At 39.4% G+C, this 18,513-nt stretch overlaps 1 protein-coding gene across 2 annotated transcripts in view; it reads right to left on the bottom strand.

The window, feature by feature from the left end:
• PDE1A (phosphodiesterase 1A) overlaps nt 1-18,513 on the bottom strand; it is a 195,534-nt gene that overhangs the window by 121,091 nt on the left and 55,930 nt on the right. The window contains exon 1 of one of the 2 annotated variants that reach the window (XM_072121575.1): nt 2,079-2,501. The exons of the other annotated variant lie outside the window; for it this stretch is intronic. Within the exon in view, the coding sequence (XP_071977676.1) occupies nt 2,079-2,131 (53 nt within the window). The 5' untranslated portion in view covers nt 2,132-2,501. Of the gene's footprint in view, nt 1-2,078; nt 2,502-18,513 lie in introns of those variants that run through there. 2 annotated transcript variants of the gene reach the window in all.

Below are 18,513 nucleotides of genomic sequence, written 5' to 3'. Positions count from 1 at the left end.
AAGAGGTCGGTGCATGTTTGTAGCTTCGGGCAGCAGACTGACAGGTGAGGGAATTTTAAGTCTTAATAAATTCACCCCCATTGTCTTCTATTGCATTCAGTACAGCCACGTACTGACCATTAAAAAAAACAAGATGCTCATTCACTTTTTTTACTGATGTGGGTATGACCCCAAAAATTTTGAGCACGGACACCCTTATGTTTAGGATATTGCTGCCATGAAGTATCTTCTGACATTTGTCACCTGTATCCTTTATAAGAATCTAGTCTTATAGCAATATCCCTATACATTCCCCTAGATATTTATGTATAAAGTGGTGTAACTACTCTCCTTATCAAAGGGGTGAGTCTCTTTGCAGTCCACCACTATCAGAGTGTTTAGAGACATCGAAACTTCTACTTGTCATTTTATTCATACATTTCTATGAGGAACGAGAAGAAGAGCACAACTCAAGATAATAAGACAAAATCCTCCATAATTGTTATTATATAGGAAATACAGTTACTTCGTGAGATATGGAGCCAAAAGAAGTGACAGAAACTCTTTAAAGTCTCGGTTAATGATATATGATGATATGATTATATATATGTGAAAATCTTTACATTGTCAACAGTTTTCTTGCTGAAATCCTCCCATCTCATCTAAGCGTTAAATGATAACAACCTGAGTGACCGTAGATGGCACCAGGCACAGCCTTGCTGTTAGAGCAAACTTACTATATGGATCTATATATAAACTGTTTGCATGTGTATGTAAGGTAGTAACACTTATGCTACGACTATGCAGGGCATGTGCGACTCTGTATTACAAAAACTTAACACTGACTGTCAGATGGAGATCAGAATTATCAGAAGTTTAATTAAAAAATATATATATGTGACTTACCGTAAGTTAACTTTTATTAAACAAAAGGCTACATTAATATTTTTGCCTAATCCACGCAAAATCCAGCACAATATTTCACAATCTAAAAATTGATATGTAGATTTACACATGTTTACCAGCCCTAGATAACTAACAATGGCTAAAACCGTCTACGTCATCCACACCCCAAATATCAGACATGTTCATGAAAGCTAAACTGTTTCATATGACAAATGTCTGTAAAGCTATTGACAACAATGAGCTGATTTTACACATATACTTGGAATTCAATTTGCATATGTTTTGTATAGGACGGAATTTGATACCAGCGCTGAACTACATGTGAATGATCGAATAAATGCAATGTCAATTTCAAATACTTATAAAAACTAAAATTAACTTAAATATCAATCGCTCTACAAAAGCAAATCTGCAAAGTATGTAATATATATATATATATATATATATATATATATATCACATCCCTGGTGACCTTGATGTACAGTATACGACAGTGTATGTACAGTGTAAGCACATAATATAAAAACAGCTTCAACATTGCGTTATATAGCAACTTACTATAGGCAGACCTGGTGCACAGACATCCTATTAACTCAAAGTTATTGTTAAACATTATACATATGTCACATGTCACATATAACACAAATCTCTGATACAGCAAAGTGAACGAATGTGTATACAAATACATAACACAAAATGCATAAAACATCCCAATGAGGAGTCAGCAGTGCGAAAAACAAAAACACATCATAATACGTCTAATAAATATAATAGAGAACTCAAGCCGAGCTGTTCTCTCTAATGTGAGCGGAGCATCTGAAAACTTTTAGTGTAAGCTTGCAATCTGCATTCATCTCTGTAAATGTAACTTGTTAAAAGACACAGCAGATGCCAGGAATACAGTTCAGTAACAAAGGCATCCGAGGGGCTGTAGTGATCAAAGAGCAACGTATTAAGGATCCCTGGGACACCCTCTTCATGCCACACTCTCATAGGAGTAAAAGTAAATCAAGTTTTCAAGCAGATAAATACACCAACATGTTCCCTTCTCCACTTTGCCTCGCTGTCACACAGCACAATTAACCCCTTACTTCCACGCTGGATGATCAGCATCCAGAACTCTCAACAGCTGTAAAAACAAAAAAAAAAATAGCAAAAAAGCAGCAACTGCAGTAAAAGAAATAGTAACTTACCTAAATATCGGCTTTTGCAGATGCTTTTTCTTAACTGTAATGGCGTCACCCATTTAAAATCAGAAGAAAAGTTTTATATTGTTTTCCAGAGAATGAAAAATAAGTCGAAAAAGTTCAGCAAAAAATATAAAAAAAAAAATTAGACTATTGACTTTCAGCTATTGTGCTACAGACGATTCAAAGAGTAGGTTGTGCTTTTGGAGTTTTTCCTCTTTAACTTCTGTGCAAAAACAATCCATTGAGGCCACAACTGTGTGCACACAACTCAAGAGAGCAGAGCGGACTAAAGCACATGTTTAAAGTTTACTGAGAAAGGAGAAGGGCCACAGTCACAGACTACTCAAGTCTGCAAGGAAAAGTGAAACTCAGCCAAGAGCGTTTCAAGTCGAGAAAAAAAAAAAAAAAGTGCTCAGCAAGTTCTCATACTGCAGCTATGAGAATAAGTGCTGCTCATATCCGTCATAGCTCCCAAAACATATGGGCAATCCACAGCCTCTTAACCACTGCTAAGACAAACTTATTTTAACTTCAGAATAAAAGTTTTGGGGCCGTTCCTTGCGACTTCTATGTAAACGTCCTCAGAAAGTTTGTTCAGTTCTAAGGACTGCACACAAATGAATGAAGACGGATAGATGCAGTCTGGGAGGCTGGACGCCTTTCAAGAGATTATAATTACTTTACAATCTGGCTTTTATATACCCCTGGATGATGGCGAGATAGAACCACATACAATTTAAAGGGCTACTCTATGTGATGGCACCTTTTTATTCTACAGTGAATATTTAGAAAGTGATTTTTTATTACTCAGCATTGTGATTTTATGTAACAATATTGATAACATTTGGCAACACCTAAGTAAGACAGGCTATAGGGCAGGGGTAGGGAACCTACGGCTCGGGAGACAGATGTGGCTCTTCTATTGGCTGCATCCGGTCTTTCAGACAGATCTTTAATAAATAGTGATGGCTCCTGTGTGTGTCTTAGACTGATCACTGGACACAGGCAGCAATGTTACCGCTGCCAACGTCCTTTGAGCGACCCAGGCGCCATGGCCGCCATCATCTAAGGGTCAAAGAGAAGAGCCTGGGAGCGATGAAGAGCTGGCTGCAGGGAGTGCAGGTAGGTGAATATTCTTTTTTTTTGCTGTGACTACTTATCTTTTAAGAAGCAGGTGCTTGTGGCTACCTATATACTGCGGGGCAAGTGCTGTGGCTACCTATATACTGGGGGGCATGTGCTGTGGCTACCTATCTACTTGGGGGCATGTTCTGTGGCTACCAATGTACTAGGGGGCATGTGCCGCGGCTACCTATCTACAGGGGGGCATGTGCTGCGGCTACCTATCTACTGGGAGGCATGTGCATATTATAGGGCTCTTATGGAATAATATTTTAAAATATGTGGCGTTCATGGCTCTCTCAGCCAAAAATGTTCCTGACCCCTGTTATAGAAGTACAGTAAGTTACTGTAGGTGGAGTACTAGGTGCTGGGATTCAACCACAAATCCACAATTAAAGGAGTTGTCCACTTTCACCAAATAATTGATGTGGTTTGTGTTGGAAAAAGTGATACAATTTTCCAATATAATAATAATAATAATAATAATAATAATAAATAAATCTTTATATAGCGCACACAGAATATGCAGCGCTGCACAGAGCTTGTCAAATCGGTCCCTGTCCCCAATGGGGCTCACAATCTAATCAGCCTACCAGTATGTTTTGGAGTGTGGGAGGAAAGCAGAGGACCCGGAGGAAACCCATTCAAACTCAATTTTTTTCTCTATCAATTCCTCACTGGTTTTCTAGATCTCTGCTTGCTGTCCTGCTATAGAAAGCTTCTATATTTACTTCCAGGGGATAGAAATCTGTCCATGGTCATGTGATGGACATGCAGGTGCATGAGCTGTTGTTATCATACGGCTCTGATTTCTTCCCTGTGATACTGGCTCATGCATCTGCATGTCCAGCACAAGACCATGGACAGATTTCCTTTAACTGGAAGCAAACATAAAAGCTTTCTTTAGAAGGACAGCAAGCAGAGATCTAGAAAACCATGAGCAATGGATACAGAAAGTATATTGGAAAATTGTATAACTTTCCACTACACAAACAATATCAATTATTTGCTGAAAGTGGACAACCCCTTTAAGGATATGACAAACCCATATTTTTTTGCAGCTGACCCTTTAATATATATGTGGCTATTCACATGTCCTTTTTTTAACTGACTTATGGTCCAGAAGAATTTTTGAGCATGCACTATCAACTAACTATATAGGGTGAACTTATTAATCACTTGCACCAGATTTCAGGTGGATTTGCACCAAATAATAGTCTAAAACACCTTCCAACACATTAACCAAGGCTTTCAGACCATTTTTTTGCCACTTTTCTAACTTGTCCAACAAAGGGGTGTGGCCTCCAGAAGGGAGTGGTCTTTCAGAAAAGGGTTGGAGGGAAAATAGTCTGTGCGACAAAAAAAGATTTTCAGACTCCAGGCTGACATCACCAGCAGTCCTGATGATAAGTTCGCCATTGTCTAGTTTTCTGCAGTGTTCCCTGAGTTATCAATGAATCCATATGTGAAAGTTGTAAAAAGTTGCAAAAAAGTCAAAGATTTGGCGCAAATCTTTAGCTGCCTCTGACCAATCGTAAAAAATAGCTTAAAACTGATTGCAAATTTTGGAGACTTTTTCCGACTTTGTATACCTGGTGGTTTCCCTGCAGTGAAGCGCGGTGCACGGTGACGTGTGATTGTATAAACATTTGAGTGTACAAATATGTATATTTTATAATGGGGTAGAGGGGTCCCATTCAGAAGGGCCCTGACTCCCCTAGTTATGCCCTTGTCTGCATGGCCCTCTAACCACTGACAAGGGAGTTTTTATGCCGGAGGGTGGCGTGCATACAGAAATGATTACACAGACTCCTATATCTGCCTGAAACCAGAATCTCCTGCTGTCTGGATATCATGTACAGTGTAATCATTGCAACTGTGCTGTAAAACTATGAAAATCCCAGCATCAATGTGACATTAAAGATGTATTCTTGGACTTCTAAAAGGAAAATCAATGCGGTCTCAGACCCCACTAATAACAGATATTGTGGCATTCTTAAAGGGGTATTCTCATTTGATTTTAGATTTTATTTAATTAAAAAAAAAAAAAATATATATATATATATATATATAATGTGAAGATAATTTCCCATAAATGTGGCCATGTTGTCCCTTTGACAGGATTCTGCGCTGTGGGGCATATAGAAATTCACAGACATATCATATGCAAAAACTATTCAGCACGGTGGTTGAATCCAAGGGCAGCTATTTTGTTTCTAAAATACAGCATGACTTCATTTATGGGAAATGTGAATATAATTTCCCATAAATGTAGCCATGTTGTATTTTAGAAACAAAATAGCTGCCCTTGGATTCAACCACCATGCTGAATAGTTTTTGCATATGATATGTCTGTGAATTTCTCAATGTCCCACAGCTGCCTTGTAGTAATGAGCGCTGAATCCTGGCAGTCAGAGCAGCCTATGAATGGCCACATCTGAGTGTGGGGTGATTGTATCCAAGGACAGCTGTCTCAGTTCTAAGGGACAACATGAAATTATCTTCACACATTTTTTTTAATAACATGCAATTGAAGAAATGTTTGAATATCTCAGAATGTAAATATATCTCTAAATGTGAATGTCCAGATGAGAATACCCCCTCAAATAACTGTTTCAAGGTGGCAACAAATGTTTCTTCACTGCATATAGCAAAAAAAAAACATAAATTCAGTGAAGCCAAATAGGATACAAATATACATCATAAAGAGACATATGTATACAGTTTCAGCTAAGCATTCCCACCTATTGACAATGTGTAGATACATTCCATATGGATTCATGGAATGCTAATATTCCCAGGTATTTAGTGATGATAATATCACTGTTGTGTGCAGCTTAACATGTATAATACACTGCACTGTAAATTAGTTAAATGCTGTGGTCAGACCATGTCCAAAACTGTTTCTTTAACAGCAAATGACTACAACTGCCTTAAATTAGAGGCTTTGACAAGAATCTCCCCATTTAGGACTCAGTTGTCACAGTGCCAGTGTCCCAAAGCATGAAGTACATTTTTGCAGAAGTTTATGCCACCGGCTCATGTATAAACTCTGTCAATCTTGTTCTTTAAATGTGATAAACAACAATTTACACTACACACACTTTGTATATTCAGTTCAATCTTGGAAAAGGAGTAGAAAATCTTATTTACTAAGGTGAACGTTTCTGGATAGTGCTATGTCTTCTGGCATTCGCACATCCATCATAAAAAAACAATCACTGAAAGTCTCCTGTTCAGTTATTTTTTTTGCAAAACTTCCCTGTAGGAAGAATACATGGCAGTAGTATAACCAGTAAGGCAAGATCCACATGTGATTACTAAGCTGTCATCCCCATATATGCACTTTTAAGATGTGCAGACGGCACAGACAAGAGGAGAGGTCTGATGCACTTATTATGGGAACGAAGGATAACAAATTGGTTTCTGGTATCAATATCAACTATCACAAATGAAATACAGTGCTGGAAATCTACCACCAGGATCCAGCACTGTAAACCAAGTACACCCACATGTAGGTGTGTTCCCCCTCTGGCAGGATCCGCTCTTCTTTTAGCTTATGTTCTTGTTTGTACAAAAAAAGGCTTGAAAAATTATGCAAATTAGCCCAAGGGGTTCCAGGTTCCATAGATGTTAATGAAAGAAACCCAGAGCCCCTTGGGCTCATTTGCATGATTTTTAAAGCCTTTTTTTAGTAAATGTAAATGGAATAAGAAGATAAACAGAGGGGGCACATACCAGGATGTAAGTGTGCTTAGCTTACAATGCTGGATCCTGGTGGTAGATTTCCTTTAATAATGTGTACACTAGTATACTCTCTGTGTCAATATATTACTACCTATTGTTTGTTATGCGAAATGCAGACATTTAAGTTTTTAGTTTGTCACTACAGTATATAGTATTGAAATGGTTTAAATCCTTCAAAACTAATTTTTTTTTTTTTGCATTACTGTTTTTCACTTTGCTCCGTCCACAAGCCGTAACTTTTAGATTTCTTAGTTTATAAAGCTATATGCGAGCTTCTTATCCGCAAGACAAATTTTATTTTCTAGTGGCACCATTTAATATTCTGTGCCATGTACTGGGAAGCTGGAAAAAAGAATTCCAAATGCAGAATTGGCAAAATAGCACAGTTGCGTCATATACAGCGTGGTTATATTTTTACGGTTTTCAATGTGCAGTTAAAATAACATCTTTACTTTATCCTTTTTTTTTTAGGTCTGTCTTAATACCTTTAAAAAAAAAATTAAAAACTGCCATTGTAAAAAAAATGCCTTTTGTCCCTATATTCTGACACCCGCAACTTTTTCATTTTTCAGTGTACGTAAGTTTTCATTGATAGCGTTTTGAAAACTGTAAGACCCTTGGATTATTTTTTATTAAAATTTTTATTGGAGGCAAAATGGTGAAAAAGTATTGATTCAGACATTTAGCCACATTTCGGGATGCGGCTATATTAAATATGTTTATCATTTTACTTGTTTATTTTGGTGCTCTTTCGTAATTTCAATTTTTTGGGTTTTTATATTATTTAAAACTCTTTTACATTTTTTTTCTTTTTACTATTATTTCTGCCCCCCCCCCTAGGGTACTTGAACCCTGGGGGTTTTATCATAATAAACTACTATACAACTGTATATCTTCTATATTACAGACAGACTGTAATATAGAAATCCCAATGACAACTTTAACAGGTTGTAATTGCACAAATCAGCGTCCTCCAATGAGGTCCAGCATTTAAAGAATGGCGGTGCCCAGGGGCAGAGCTGTTAGGTACCATTGCGGTACCTAACAGGTTAACTGCCACAGTCGGTGATAGCAGCAAGAGCAGCAGTTACTGACAGATGTCACATATGGAAAGGGCTATGTCCGTGAGGCCTACAACACATACATCCCTTTACGATCGGCCAACATAAATTTACATTGGCTGGTCATGAAAGAGTTTATAAGATTTGGAGTCCTTAACCAAATTTGAGCTAAGGACATACTTGGAGCATGCACAACTTGCCATCTGTAGGACCACACTGACTGCCTGATCCTGCACTGGGACAAAGAATTGGTGGAATCAATTCCCTGCAACTATAACCAACAAAAAACATTGCCAGGAACCCTGATACATCCTAATAACATAAGAGAGATTCTACAGGTAGAGCTTGGGAGAAGGCAGAGAAGAAACATCAAATTAAAATAAGCCAAAATAGTGCTGTTCTGTTCATTTGGGGTACAGCATGCCCCCATTCTCGTGATTTGTGGGGGTCCCATCACTGAAACCCTCATTGTTATCAAGCTAACTTGTGACTGGACAATCCCTTTAAAAGGTGCTATGCCAATGTTTCTGGTATAGGTTGCATTTTCTTTAGTACAGTGCGGGCTACAAACAATACTCTTGTGGTTTATTGTTTCAGCAGTGTTCGAGCATTGCTTATATGCCGAGTTTTGCTACTTGAGCAATCATTTCACACGTTGTAAGACTACAGGCAGTCCCCTACTTAAGAACACTCGACTTACAGACGACCCCTAGTTACAAACGGACCACTGGATATTGGTAATTTATTGTACTTTAGCCTTAGGCTACAATGATCAGCTGTAACAGTTAGAGGAGTCTGTAATGAAGCTTTATTGTTAATCTTGGTTCTTATGACGACCCAACATTTTTAAAATCCAATTGTCACAGAGACCAAAAAAGTTCTGGCTGGGATTACAATGATAAAATATACGGTTCCGACTTACATACAAATTCAACTTAAGAACAAACCTACAGACCCTATCTTGTATGTAACCCGGGGACTGCCTGTATAAGAAAACGCAGGGACCTGTGCTATTACATGTGCCCAAATAAGGTTTGTGTGCATGAAGCCCAGTTGTCATTATTTTCAAATCTATTTGGTTAGAAAGGCAGGGCCATGCTGTCTGTTAAATCTCAGAACCACCCATCTAACAAAAGAGGGACAATTAGCATAATAGGTGCTGAAATTATCCTAGTCCAGTCCTCTACTTACCTTTGTATGGACTTGGTCTGGAGCGGACAGCCTGGCTCCGCCCTTCTAAGACTAGAGATTCCAAAAGAATGACATTGTTCAATAAAATATTGTGGGAGCTGGGGAAATAATTAAACATATTGCAGAATAAGTCAAACAAACAGAATCTTGTATGTAACCCGGGGACTGCCTGTAGTTAATATTGGGGAAGGTGGTGAAATGTCAGGCTCAATAAAAAAAAGGATAACCTTAAAGGGGTTGTACGGGCGTTCAATGTAAAATTTAATTATCCTATCTTCTCTACTTAATGTTCCGCCTTTAATATGTTTAAATTTTTTTAATGTCTTTGAATTTTCGTGTATTAAATTTCATTTTTAAAACGTTTTCATCTTTTTATTGCTGGTGGCATGAATCAATGACTAAAGATGGCCGCCGTGCTCCGCATGAACACTTCACTTCCCATGATACCACACTCCCACGGAGCAGTGTTGTGCGCGCCCACATTAGAAGCTGTTGCGCAATTGGCTGCGTTGCAGAGAAGCGCAGCGTGCATAGCGGCGTGCACGACATGTATGTACAGCTAGTTCAGCATGCACTGCAGAGAGAGCCTTCTACGCATGCGCGGTGGAAGACGCTGGTCGTTACCTTAGAGATCAATAAGTGTAAACAGCTTTGGTTTGGCAAACTTACAATTACATTATCTTAGAAATAATGAATTATTCGTAATAACTGTAAATTGGTGATTGCCAAATCTTTCTTTATTGCACCTTGTGGCTAGCAATGTCCGTAGCCATACAACCCCTTTAACCTTAACTAATACAACAAACATTTGCTGGATTCTCTAAACTTCCATTAGCTACACAAGCAATAAATAAATGTACACCCAACATTTTACTGCTTATTTCTAATATTTGCTAGTTGCTGCCAATGTTAAAATGTTCACATGAGATCAACATGTAGCTGGTTTCATGTTGATAAAAACATTAGCCAATCCTCACTTTCTCCTCAATGGTAAAAGCTTTTAGCTGTAGAGTCCATTGAAATGTTTATATATATCTTCTGTAGATATAAACATGAAGCTGATACCATCAACGTACATAGCGAAGGCAAGTCAAGTAAGGCAAAGAGTGCAGAGAAGGAGAGTCACTTGGACTGTAGGAAATGAGCCAAATACGTGGGAAAATGGATCTAGAATTTCTCAGACATGTTTTTACTAGATGTTCTCAGTTCACGATATTAAACATCTTCAAGCTGGTCACAAGTAAAACTAATGAGCCCTATTATCTGTGTGTGTCGTGGTTGGGAGTTCTTCAAACTTCATTTATTTTTTATAAAAAGTATTATAGTAACAGCGGTCTGCATAACACTTCAGATCAGTATTCCTAAAATTATGAGATGTCCCCCAGAGCTGTTGAAGATGACCTCTACAGAACAAGTCACGTTACAGTTGAGGTCTGTCACTGATGTGTAGGGGATGCAAGAACCACCGCTAGTGCTGGTGACCTGCCCCATGTAGCATTTCATATGACAGGAGCCAAACGAGAACTGCGAAAACCCCTATTGGCTATTTTTATGCAAATAAACTAAAGACTCAACTCAATGAATTAAAGACTTATGAAGTAGACATAGATACAAATCATTTGGATCTTTATTGTAAACAACGGTAATGTGTTTCAGCTCCGAACCAGAGTCTTCTTCTGGATTGAGCTTGAGGAAGGCTCCATCTCAGAGCAAAGACGTGTTACCATGAAGATCCAGATTATTTTTATCTACATCTACTTCATAAGTCTGTGAAGCGCTAGTGCTCAGATGCATTTACCTTTGGGTCACATAGTCTTACTTTGCATCATTCTTGCTACCTGGAGCACGACAGTGGGCGTCCAAGAGCACCGGCTGCAGCAGCATAACACTGTATTTATTTAAAGCACTCTTATTCACCAAACCAGGTGAGAGTCATACTTACTGTATTTTTCTCATAACTAACTTTGTTTTCTCTCTATTTTCTTTGTGTGGCATGGTGATTTGAACCCATTTTGGTCATACACACTTAGCCCACCTCCTGGGATTGGTACCCCTCTGTATGTGTGAGAGTTAAGCAACCACTTTAACCAAACAAACCAAATGTAAGGTTCCATTCACACGTTTGTATATGGCAGACGTGAGCTAGCCGCAAAAATGGCAGGTAGCTCACGGCCACCATTGACTGAGACGCTGAACGCAGGTGAGTCCTGTGACGTTTCGGAGGGAAGTCCCTCCTTCCTCAGACTGTCTGAGGAAGGAGGGACTTCCCTCCGAAACGTCACAGGACTCACCTGGCGTTCAGCGTCTCAGTGGAAGCCATAGAAAACTAAGTGTGGACTCTCTATCTGGACTACGGCATACAACCGAAGATGGGTTAAGTACTTATGCCAAATGTACCGTTGTTAATGTTACTTAAACTATAAAGTATTTTTGGAAATTTTTATGGTGGTCTAAGTCTAACTCATGTAAAGTGTTTAGATTATCAGGGTCCAGGTTTATCTATACTTTTATTTAGCTTCTGCATTTACTAGTATGTGACACATAGAAAAAGAGTGATGAGGCAGATCAGAGATAATGAGATCCATGAGAAGAATATAACACACAATAACATTCTCAGCTCTGCTACATCTGAGGTACAACAGTCACTGTCAGCTCTTCTATCTCAGCTATATTACACACTCAGTCAGCTTTAAAGTCAGAAGATCAGTGGTCGGATCCCAGTGCAACCGATATTGTGTATATCAGGACTGATAGATACAGGTTGGAATTATAACGTTAATCACAGTAAATTAGAGAATGTGTTATTTTGTTATCCTGAATATATTTAAGAATCTTGTCTTTGTGGGAATACCCCTTTAACTTTTCTGTATTTAGCAGTGTGATCAACATATCTGGTGTTTTTTTTAATGTTGTTGTATGCAGAGTTGTAAAAATTCTATTATGTTAATTGTTTCAACAATACTGAGTAGTAGTAATCTTAATACAAATATTATCATTTAATAAAGTGCCTCTTAATCTTAACAACAGTTGACAAAATTGTACCTCATGTTGCGGTTAAAGTTGTATGGAGAGGACTCACAAGCTGAGCCCTCTCAGTACAGGGTAGGTGTCTGCTGTATTTCTACGGCAAATACCTCCTGTTAAATGTTGTGATAGGTTAATTTAACAGATTACAGCAAAACCCTAAAAGCCTGTGTTGCATTAGGGGGAACCAATTGATGACCATTATATTCAGTTGCATTGCATAGCATTCAGAATCATCAGGATTCAGGCATCCTAGGGCGCCTGAAAAAAATAGTTTAAAAATGTCTAAATTGTAAAAATTTAAAATAACTCCCCTTTCTTTAGAACTAAATAAATTATTATAATTCCTTTATTTATATAGCGCACACAGATTCCGCGGCGCTACACAGAACTTGCCAAATCAGTCCCTGTCCCCAATGGGACTCACAATCTAATCGACCTACCAGTATGTTTTGGAGTGTGGGAGGAAACCCACGCAAACACATAAATACATTAAATCTACATTTTAGGTAACTCCCACCCCAAAAAGGCCCAATATAGCAAAATATTGAAATAATTTTCCAAAACAGTGAAAGCTGTAACAGAAAAAATGTTAAAAATGTTCCAAAATGGTATCCAAAAGTTGTATCCAAAATGGTATCAATGGAAACTTCAGCTAGTCTTCCAAAAATGACACACCCACACATCCCTAAGTATGAAAAAATGTATGTTTTTTTAAAATATTATAATTATTAAACAGTATCAAAATGATATAAATTAGGCAACTCCGTAATTCTATGGAACCAAAGAATAAAGGGGAGGTGTCACCTGCCCGTGCAATGAAAGTGGTAAAAACCAAGTCTGCAATAAAATGGCGCAGCTGGATCTAGTGCCAAATTTTCTGCCAATGTAATTAGTTTTCTAGCTCCACAGAAGATTAAATGGTGCCAAAAATACTAAAGGGCCTAAAAGGAGTTTTCCACAGGATAGAGCCTAAGTTGCTGATCGATGGGGGTCTCGGTGATGAGACCCCTACAGCTCATGAGAATGGGGGTCCAATGTACCCCTGTCGGACCTCTCGTCACTCCCCGAGATGAGCAGATCAACCGGTCATGCATCTCTATGGGGCTGATGGAGATTGCAGAGCACCACACTCGGCAATCGGCACCGTATTCCATAAGCTCCATAGACATGAACGGGGCAACCCGGCCATGCACGACTGGCGAGGGACCCAATGGTGGTACATTGGACCCCATTGGACCCCCTTTCTAGTGATCTTTGGGGGTCTCATCACTTAGACCCCCGCCAATCGGAAAGTTAAGCCTAATCCTGTACATAGAGCCTAACTTGTTTTGTGGAGAAACCACTTTAAGGGGTTAAAGTATACAGTACACCTTGAGCTAGATTCTACAATGCATTTAATAATGGATTCCAGTTATAAGTTACAGTGTCAACATCAAAAATTTCAAATGCATTAAAGAATGCTGGAGGATTATTTATAAAATGTACAATGTCATGTATTTATTTTGTAGTCTGGTCGCAATGCTTGGTTTAGTGTTTGCAGTCATCTTTCTCCAGTATTTTGTGAGCAGAGACAATAAGAGCCTGTCTGTGATATTTACCTTGAGGATTATTTTATGGTAACATAGCCTGCAGACAGGCACGCCTAGCTCCCCACCATCCAGCTAAATACGCTAAAGTATCCGCTGTCCATACTAATGATTCGTTCGTAATAACCAAAACCTCCATTGCCCTTAGGCCATTGGGAAAAAGAACACAATGTATTTTTCATCACTATAAAAATAAGTGTGGTTTGTATTCTATTAAGTTAGTACTTAATAGTTATTTTCCAGAATTAGGTGACAGCTATTATCAAAATGTATTGCATTTGCATTTCCTAAAATGTCTTTCATTTAGTTAACCTTTAACTAAGTCAACCTGTAATTTAGTTAATTATTGATGTTTCATTAAATGTTTGTAATTGGTAACATTAAAAAAATACAATTCAAGTTATTTTCCAAAATGACATTCTTTGGTTTTTTTTGCTTGGGACTGGAAGGACCTTGCCAACGTCGTCAGAGGGTGTCCGACAGGCGTGAGGAGGGGAGAGAGAAGACAAGAAGGAGCGCTACCTCGTGAAATAGGTATTTCCAAGTAGAAGAAGTAGGAATAGGTAGATTGGCCACTCACCTATTCACATATGTATAAACACATGTATGTCGACAGTTCCCGGTCCAGGTCACGGGACTGAAGAAGGTCTATGAAGAAAACCCAAGGGGGACAGGAGTACTGGCGTTCAGACAATCCTCAGGAATCCGGCACACAGGCATGCCCAACGAAGGCTCCTGTACGGAGCCGAAACGCATAGCATTTGATTTTCACATTTTTATTTGTTTTTTTAAACTTTTTTAATACCAATCCGTTTCACTGGAACCACGTGTGCCGGATTCCTGAGGATTGTCTGAGCGCCAGTACTCCTGTCCCCTTGGGTTTTCTTCATTCTTTTTTTTTTTTGTATCATATTTGTGTTTTGCTTGGTCTAGAGCAAACTCTACAGCACTTTATTATGTCTGCACTTTGCCACACACAGTAGTACAGATGAGACCACACTCATATGATCTCCAAGAAGAAGCGCTTTGTTCAGCGTGAAATAAGTCGTCCCATTTTTTCTAATCGCTGTATTCCCTCTACCTTATGCTCGCTGAAATCCTAAGAGGGGTGAAAAAAAGAAAAAGTTTTTAAGAACAAGTAAGTGCCAGCTATTTAGGTCTTGCTGTCTGTGATGTACCGTATATACCGGCGTATAAGACGACTTTTGAAGACAGAAAAATCTTCTGTCTTCTCTGGGGTCGTCTTATACGCCGGTAATCGTCTTATACGCCGGTAATGACGGCGTATAAGACGATCGCGGTCGGATCGCGCTGCATGGAGAGGGCTCACGGGCTGAGCCCTCTCCATAGCCGGTAAGTCTTTGCTGCATATTGCAGCAAAGGCTTACCGGTAACACCCGCGATCGGTGCTAGCACCGATCGCGGGTGTTTTCACAGCGATGGCTGCCGGCAAAGCTGCCGGCAGCCTCAAAAAGATGCGCATGGGACATACTCACCGCGCCGTCTTCTTTCTTCTGCTAGGCGCCGCGGAACACTGAAGACGAGCCGCGCGAACATCGGGGCCACCGGAGGGTGAGTATATAAGTTTATTTATTTTTTAATGCTGTGCTGTATACCACTGGGGGCTGTGCTGTATACCACTGGGGGCTGTGCTGTATACCACTGGGGGCTGTGCTGTATACCACTGGGGGCTGTGCTGTATACCACTGGGGGCTGTGCTGTATACCACTGGGGGCAGGCTGTATACTACTGGGGGCAGTGCTGTATACTACTGGGGGCTGTGCTGTATACCACTGGGGGCTGAGCTGTATACCACTGGGGGCTGTGCTGTATACCACTGGGGGCTGTGCTGTATACCACTGGGGGCTGTGCTGTATACTACTGGGGGCAGTGCTGTATACTACTGGGGGCAGTGCTGTATACTACTGGGGGCAGTGCTGTATACTACTGGGGGCTGTGCTGTATACTACTGGGGGCTGTGCTGTATACTACTGGGGGCTGTGCTGTATACCACTGGGGGCAGTGCTGTATACCACTGGGGGCAGTGCTGTATACTACTGGGGGTAGTGCTGTATACTACTGGGGGCAGGCTGTATACTACTGGGGGCAGGCTGTATACTACTGGGGGCAGGCTGTATACTACTGGGGGCTGTGCTGTAATGGTAATGTTGTTGTTGTATGCCTTATGTTTATGAGCGACAGTTTTCCTGCTATATACCTGCATGTCATAAGAATTTACATTAAAAAAAGGACCATGTTAAATTCAAATCTGTTTTTTTTTAAAATTTTACCGGTGTTTTGTATGCGTTGGAAAAGGGGTAGTCTTATACGGCGAATATATCTTAAACTCTATATTTTAAACAGGAAAGTAGGGGGGTCGTCTTATACACCAGGTCGTCTTATACGCCGGAATATACGGTATGTTCATGGACTGTGTCTGTAAGTTAGAGCACCGCCATAATAAGTTTATGGAGGTCAAGTTTCCTTTTGAAAATGAGTAAAAGCTCAGTAAATTCCTGAATCTCTGGAGGAAAGATAGTGCCCTTTATTTTTCTTTAAACATTTTACCGATTTTAAAAAATGTATAAAACTTAAAATAAGAAATGGTGTCATATGTTTTATTAGTTTTATTTCAAACTAATTTGCCTAACTTTGTCCCTCAAAGGGGTGATCTCATCTGGACATTGACATTTAATTAAATTCGTCTAGTGCATGTTATTAAAAACAATTTACCTATGTGAAAAAATTTCCCATAGATTCAACCACGCTGTCCCTTAAAAATTAGATAATTGTCCTTGGATATGACCACCCTGCACTCTTGCAGTGGTGGCCAGGCGTATACTATTGAGACCTACCCTACATGATGGTTGTGGGACATGCATTAACTCACAGACATTTCATATCATTTTATATGAGACTGCTATTTATTTCTTCACTGCTATTTGATCGTTCCAGCAGCAGTGGTCGTATCCAAGTACAGCTGTACTCTGTATCTAAGGATCCATATAACTACACTTATAGGAAATAATCTTCACAAAGGCACATTTTTAATAATATCCAATGAAAGAAATGATTGCATATTGCTGATGAATTAAATTAAATGTGTATGCCCAGGTGAAAATTCCCTTTAACTGCTCACATTTGTGCACAGAAGATCCAAACACCATCAAGTCAATGGAGAAGGTAGCGGGAGGAGGATGAGCTGTTGCTAGAGGGAGATGACAGGTAATGAACCCCAGCTGTAGTGTCTAGAAGATCAGTTGAGGCATAACCAGCTCTGAGGTGATGTAGTTACTAGATGCTACAACCTGACAACTCCATCCTGCAATTCACCCTCCTGTCATTCCCCTTTCTCTTTCCATGATCTTTACCTGTACACTGGTTTTACTGAACTTCAATAAAGAATTTTGTTTTACCTGCATCATGTGGACGTGCTGGAGAATCTTGTTCTTCTTTGGATCTCAACTTAGATCTCTGGGGTCCACTCTATGCACCAGGGATAAGATGGATTGGTGAGTTGGGAATTTTTTTTTGTTGGAAAGCATAGGAAAGCAAAAAAAAGTTGGGAATGGGATTCTTTTTGTTTAATATTATATTCCTTAAAGGGAACCTGTCACCAGGGACCTCATTTTCACTAAAGACAGGTTACAGAAGCCCATTACAGCTGCAGTGCAAATCTGCCTTTCTGCTTTCTCTGAGCATTTGCATTACAATATAATTGTGTGTTATACTTACCTTGCACCCTGACAGAATTCTCTGTTTAGTCCCAGGGGTTGGGCTTTGGATTGGAAGCATTTCAAAAATCAATATGTGACTTGTCTGTGCTGTAGACTGCTCATCTCTCAACCCCAACCTTTGCGCTCCTGTACAGCTCCTCCCTCCCCCAATGATGTCATCTCACCAGGCAGTGACCTCTGTGAAGGAGCTGAATGGAGGTGGGGGCTGAGAGCTAAGCAGTCTGCAACACAAACAAGTTACATGTTTTTTTTTTTAATGCATCCAAACCAAAGTCCAACCCCTGGGACTACACAGATGATTCTGTCAGCGTGCCAGCTAAGTTATAACACACACTTGTATTGTAATGCAGAGAAAGCAGAAAGCCATATTTGCAATGCAGCTGTAATGGGCTTCTGTAACCTGTCTTTAGTGAAAAGGAGGTCCCTGGTGACAGGTTCCCTTTAATAATTTTTTATGTGTTTATCTTTGATCTATAGTAAATAAAATATTTACTAAAGTATACGTCCATATTGAAAAATCTTAGGGAAACTCAAGTCTCATATGGAAGAAGGTAGTGGACAAGCATCATTTTATAAGTAAGGTTACATCCTGACAATAAGATGAGTGAGCACTTAATGTCCTTCAGCTCTCTTTGCACATTCTGGTCCATAAGATCTTGCAGTGTTGTAGTCAAATACCCAGTCATCATTTTTCCACTTACTCAAAACCTAGTTACCAATATCCATTACCACAGGTAAAATATCTACACAATTTCTTATGATGTGGCATTTCCAATTAAAAAGGGTTTGAGGATATTTAGTTACATACATCTCAAATTCAGGTCCAGAAATGTGTATTATTTTCTACTGTATATTGTCCTCCTATTATATAAATGTCAATGTCATTTACCACTAGTTGTTTGCGGGATTTACTTAGGACTTGAAAGAATCTTACAGTCACTCTCTAGGGAGCGAAGAAGAAACAAAG

Source organism: Engystomops pustulosus, chromosome 8, assembly GCF_040894005.1.
Source record: "Engystomops pustulosus chromosome 8, aEngPut4.maternal, whole genome shotgun sequence".
NCBI classification, from domain to species: domain Eukaryota; kingdom Metazoa; phylum Chordata; class Amphibia; order Anura; family Leptodactylidae; genus Engystomops; species Engystomops pustulosus.
The sequence above is the reverse complement of the archived record's forward strand: the minus strand, read 5'-3'. Positions and strand labels throughout refer to the sequence as shown.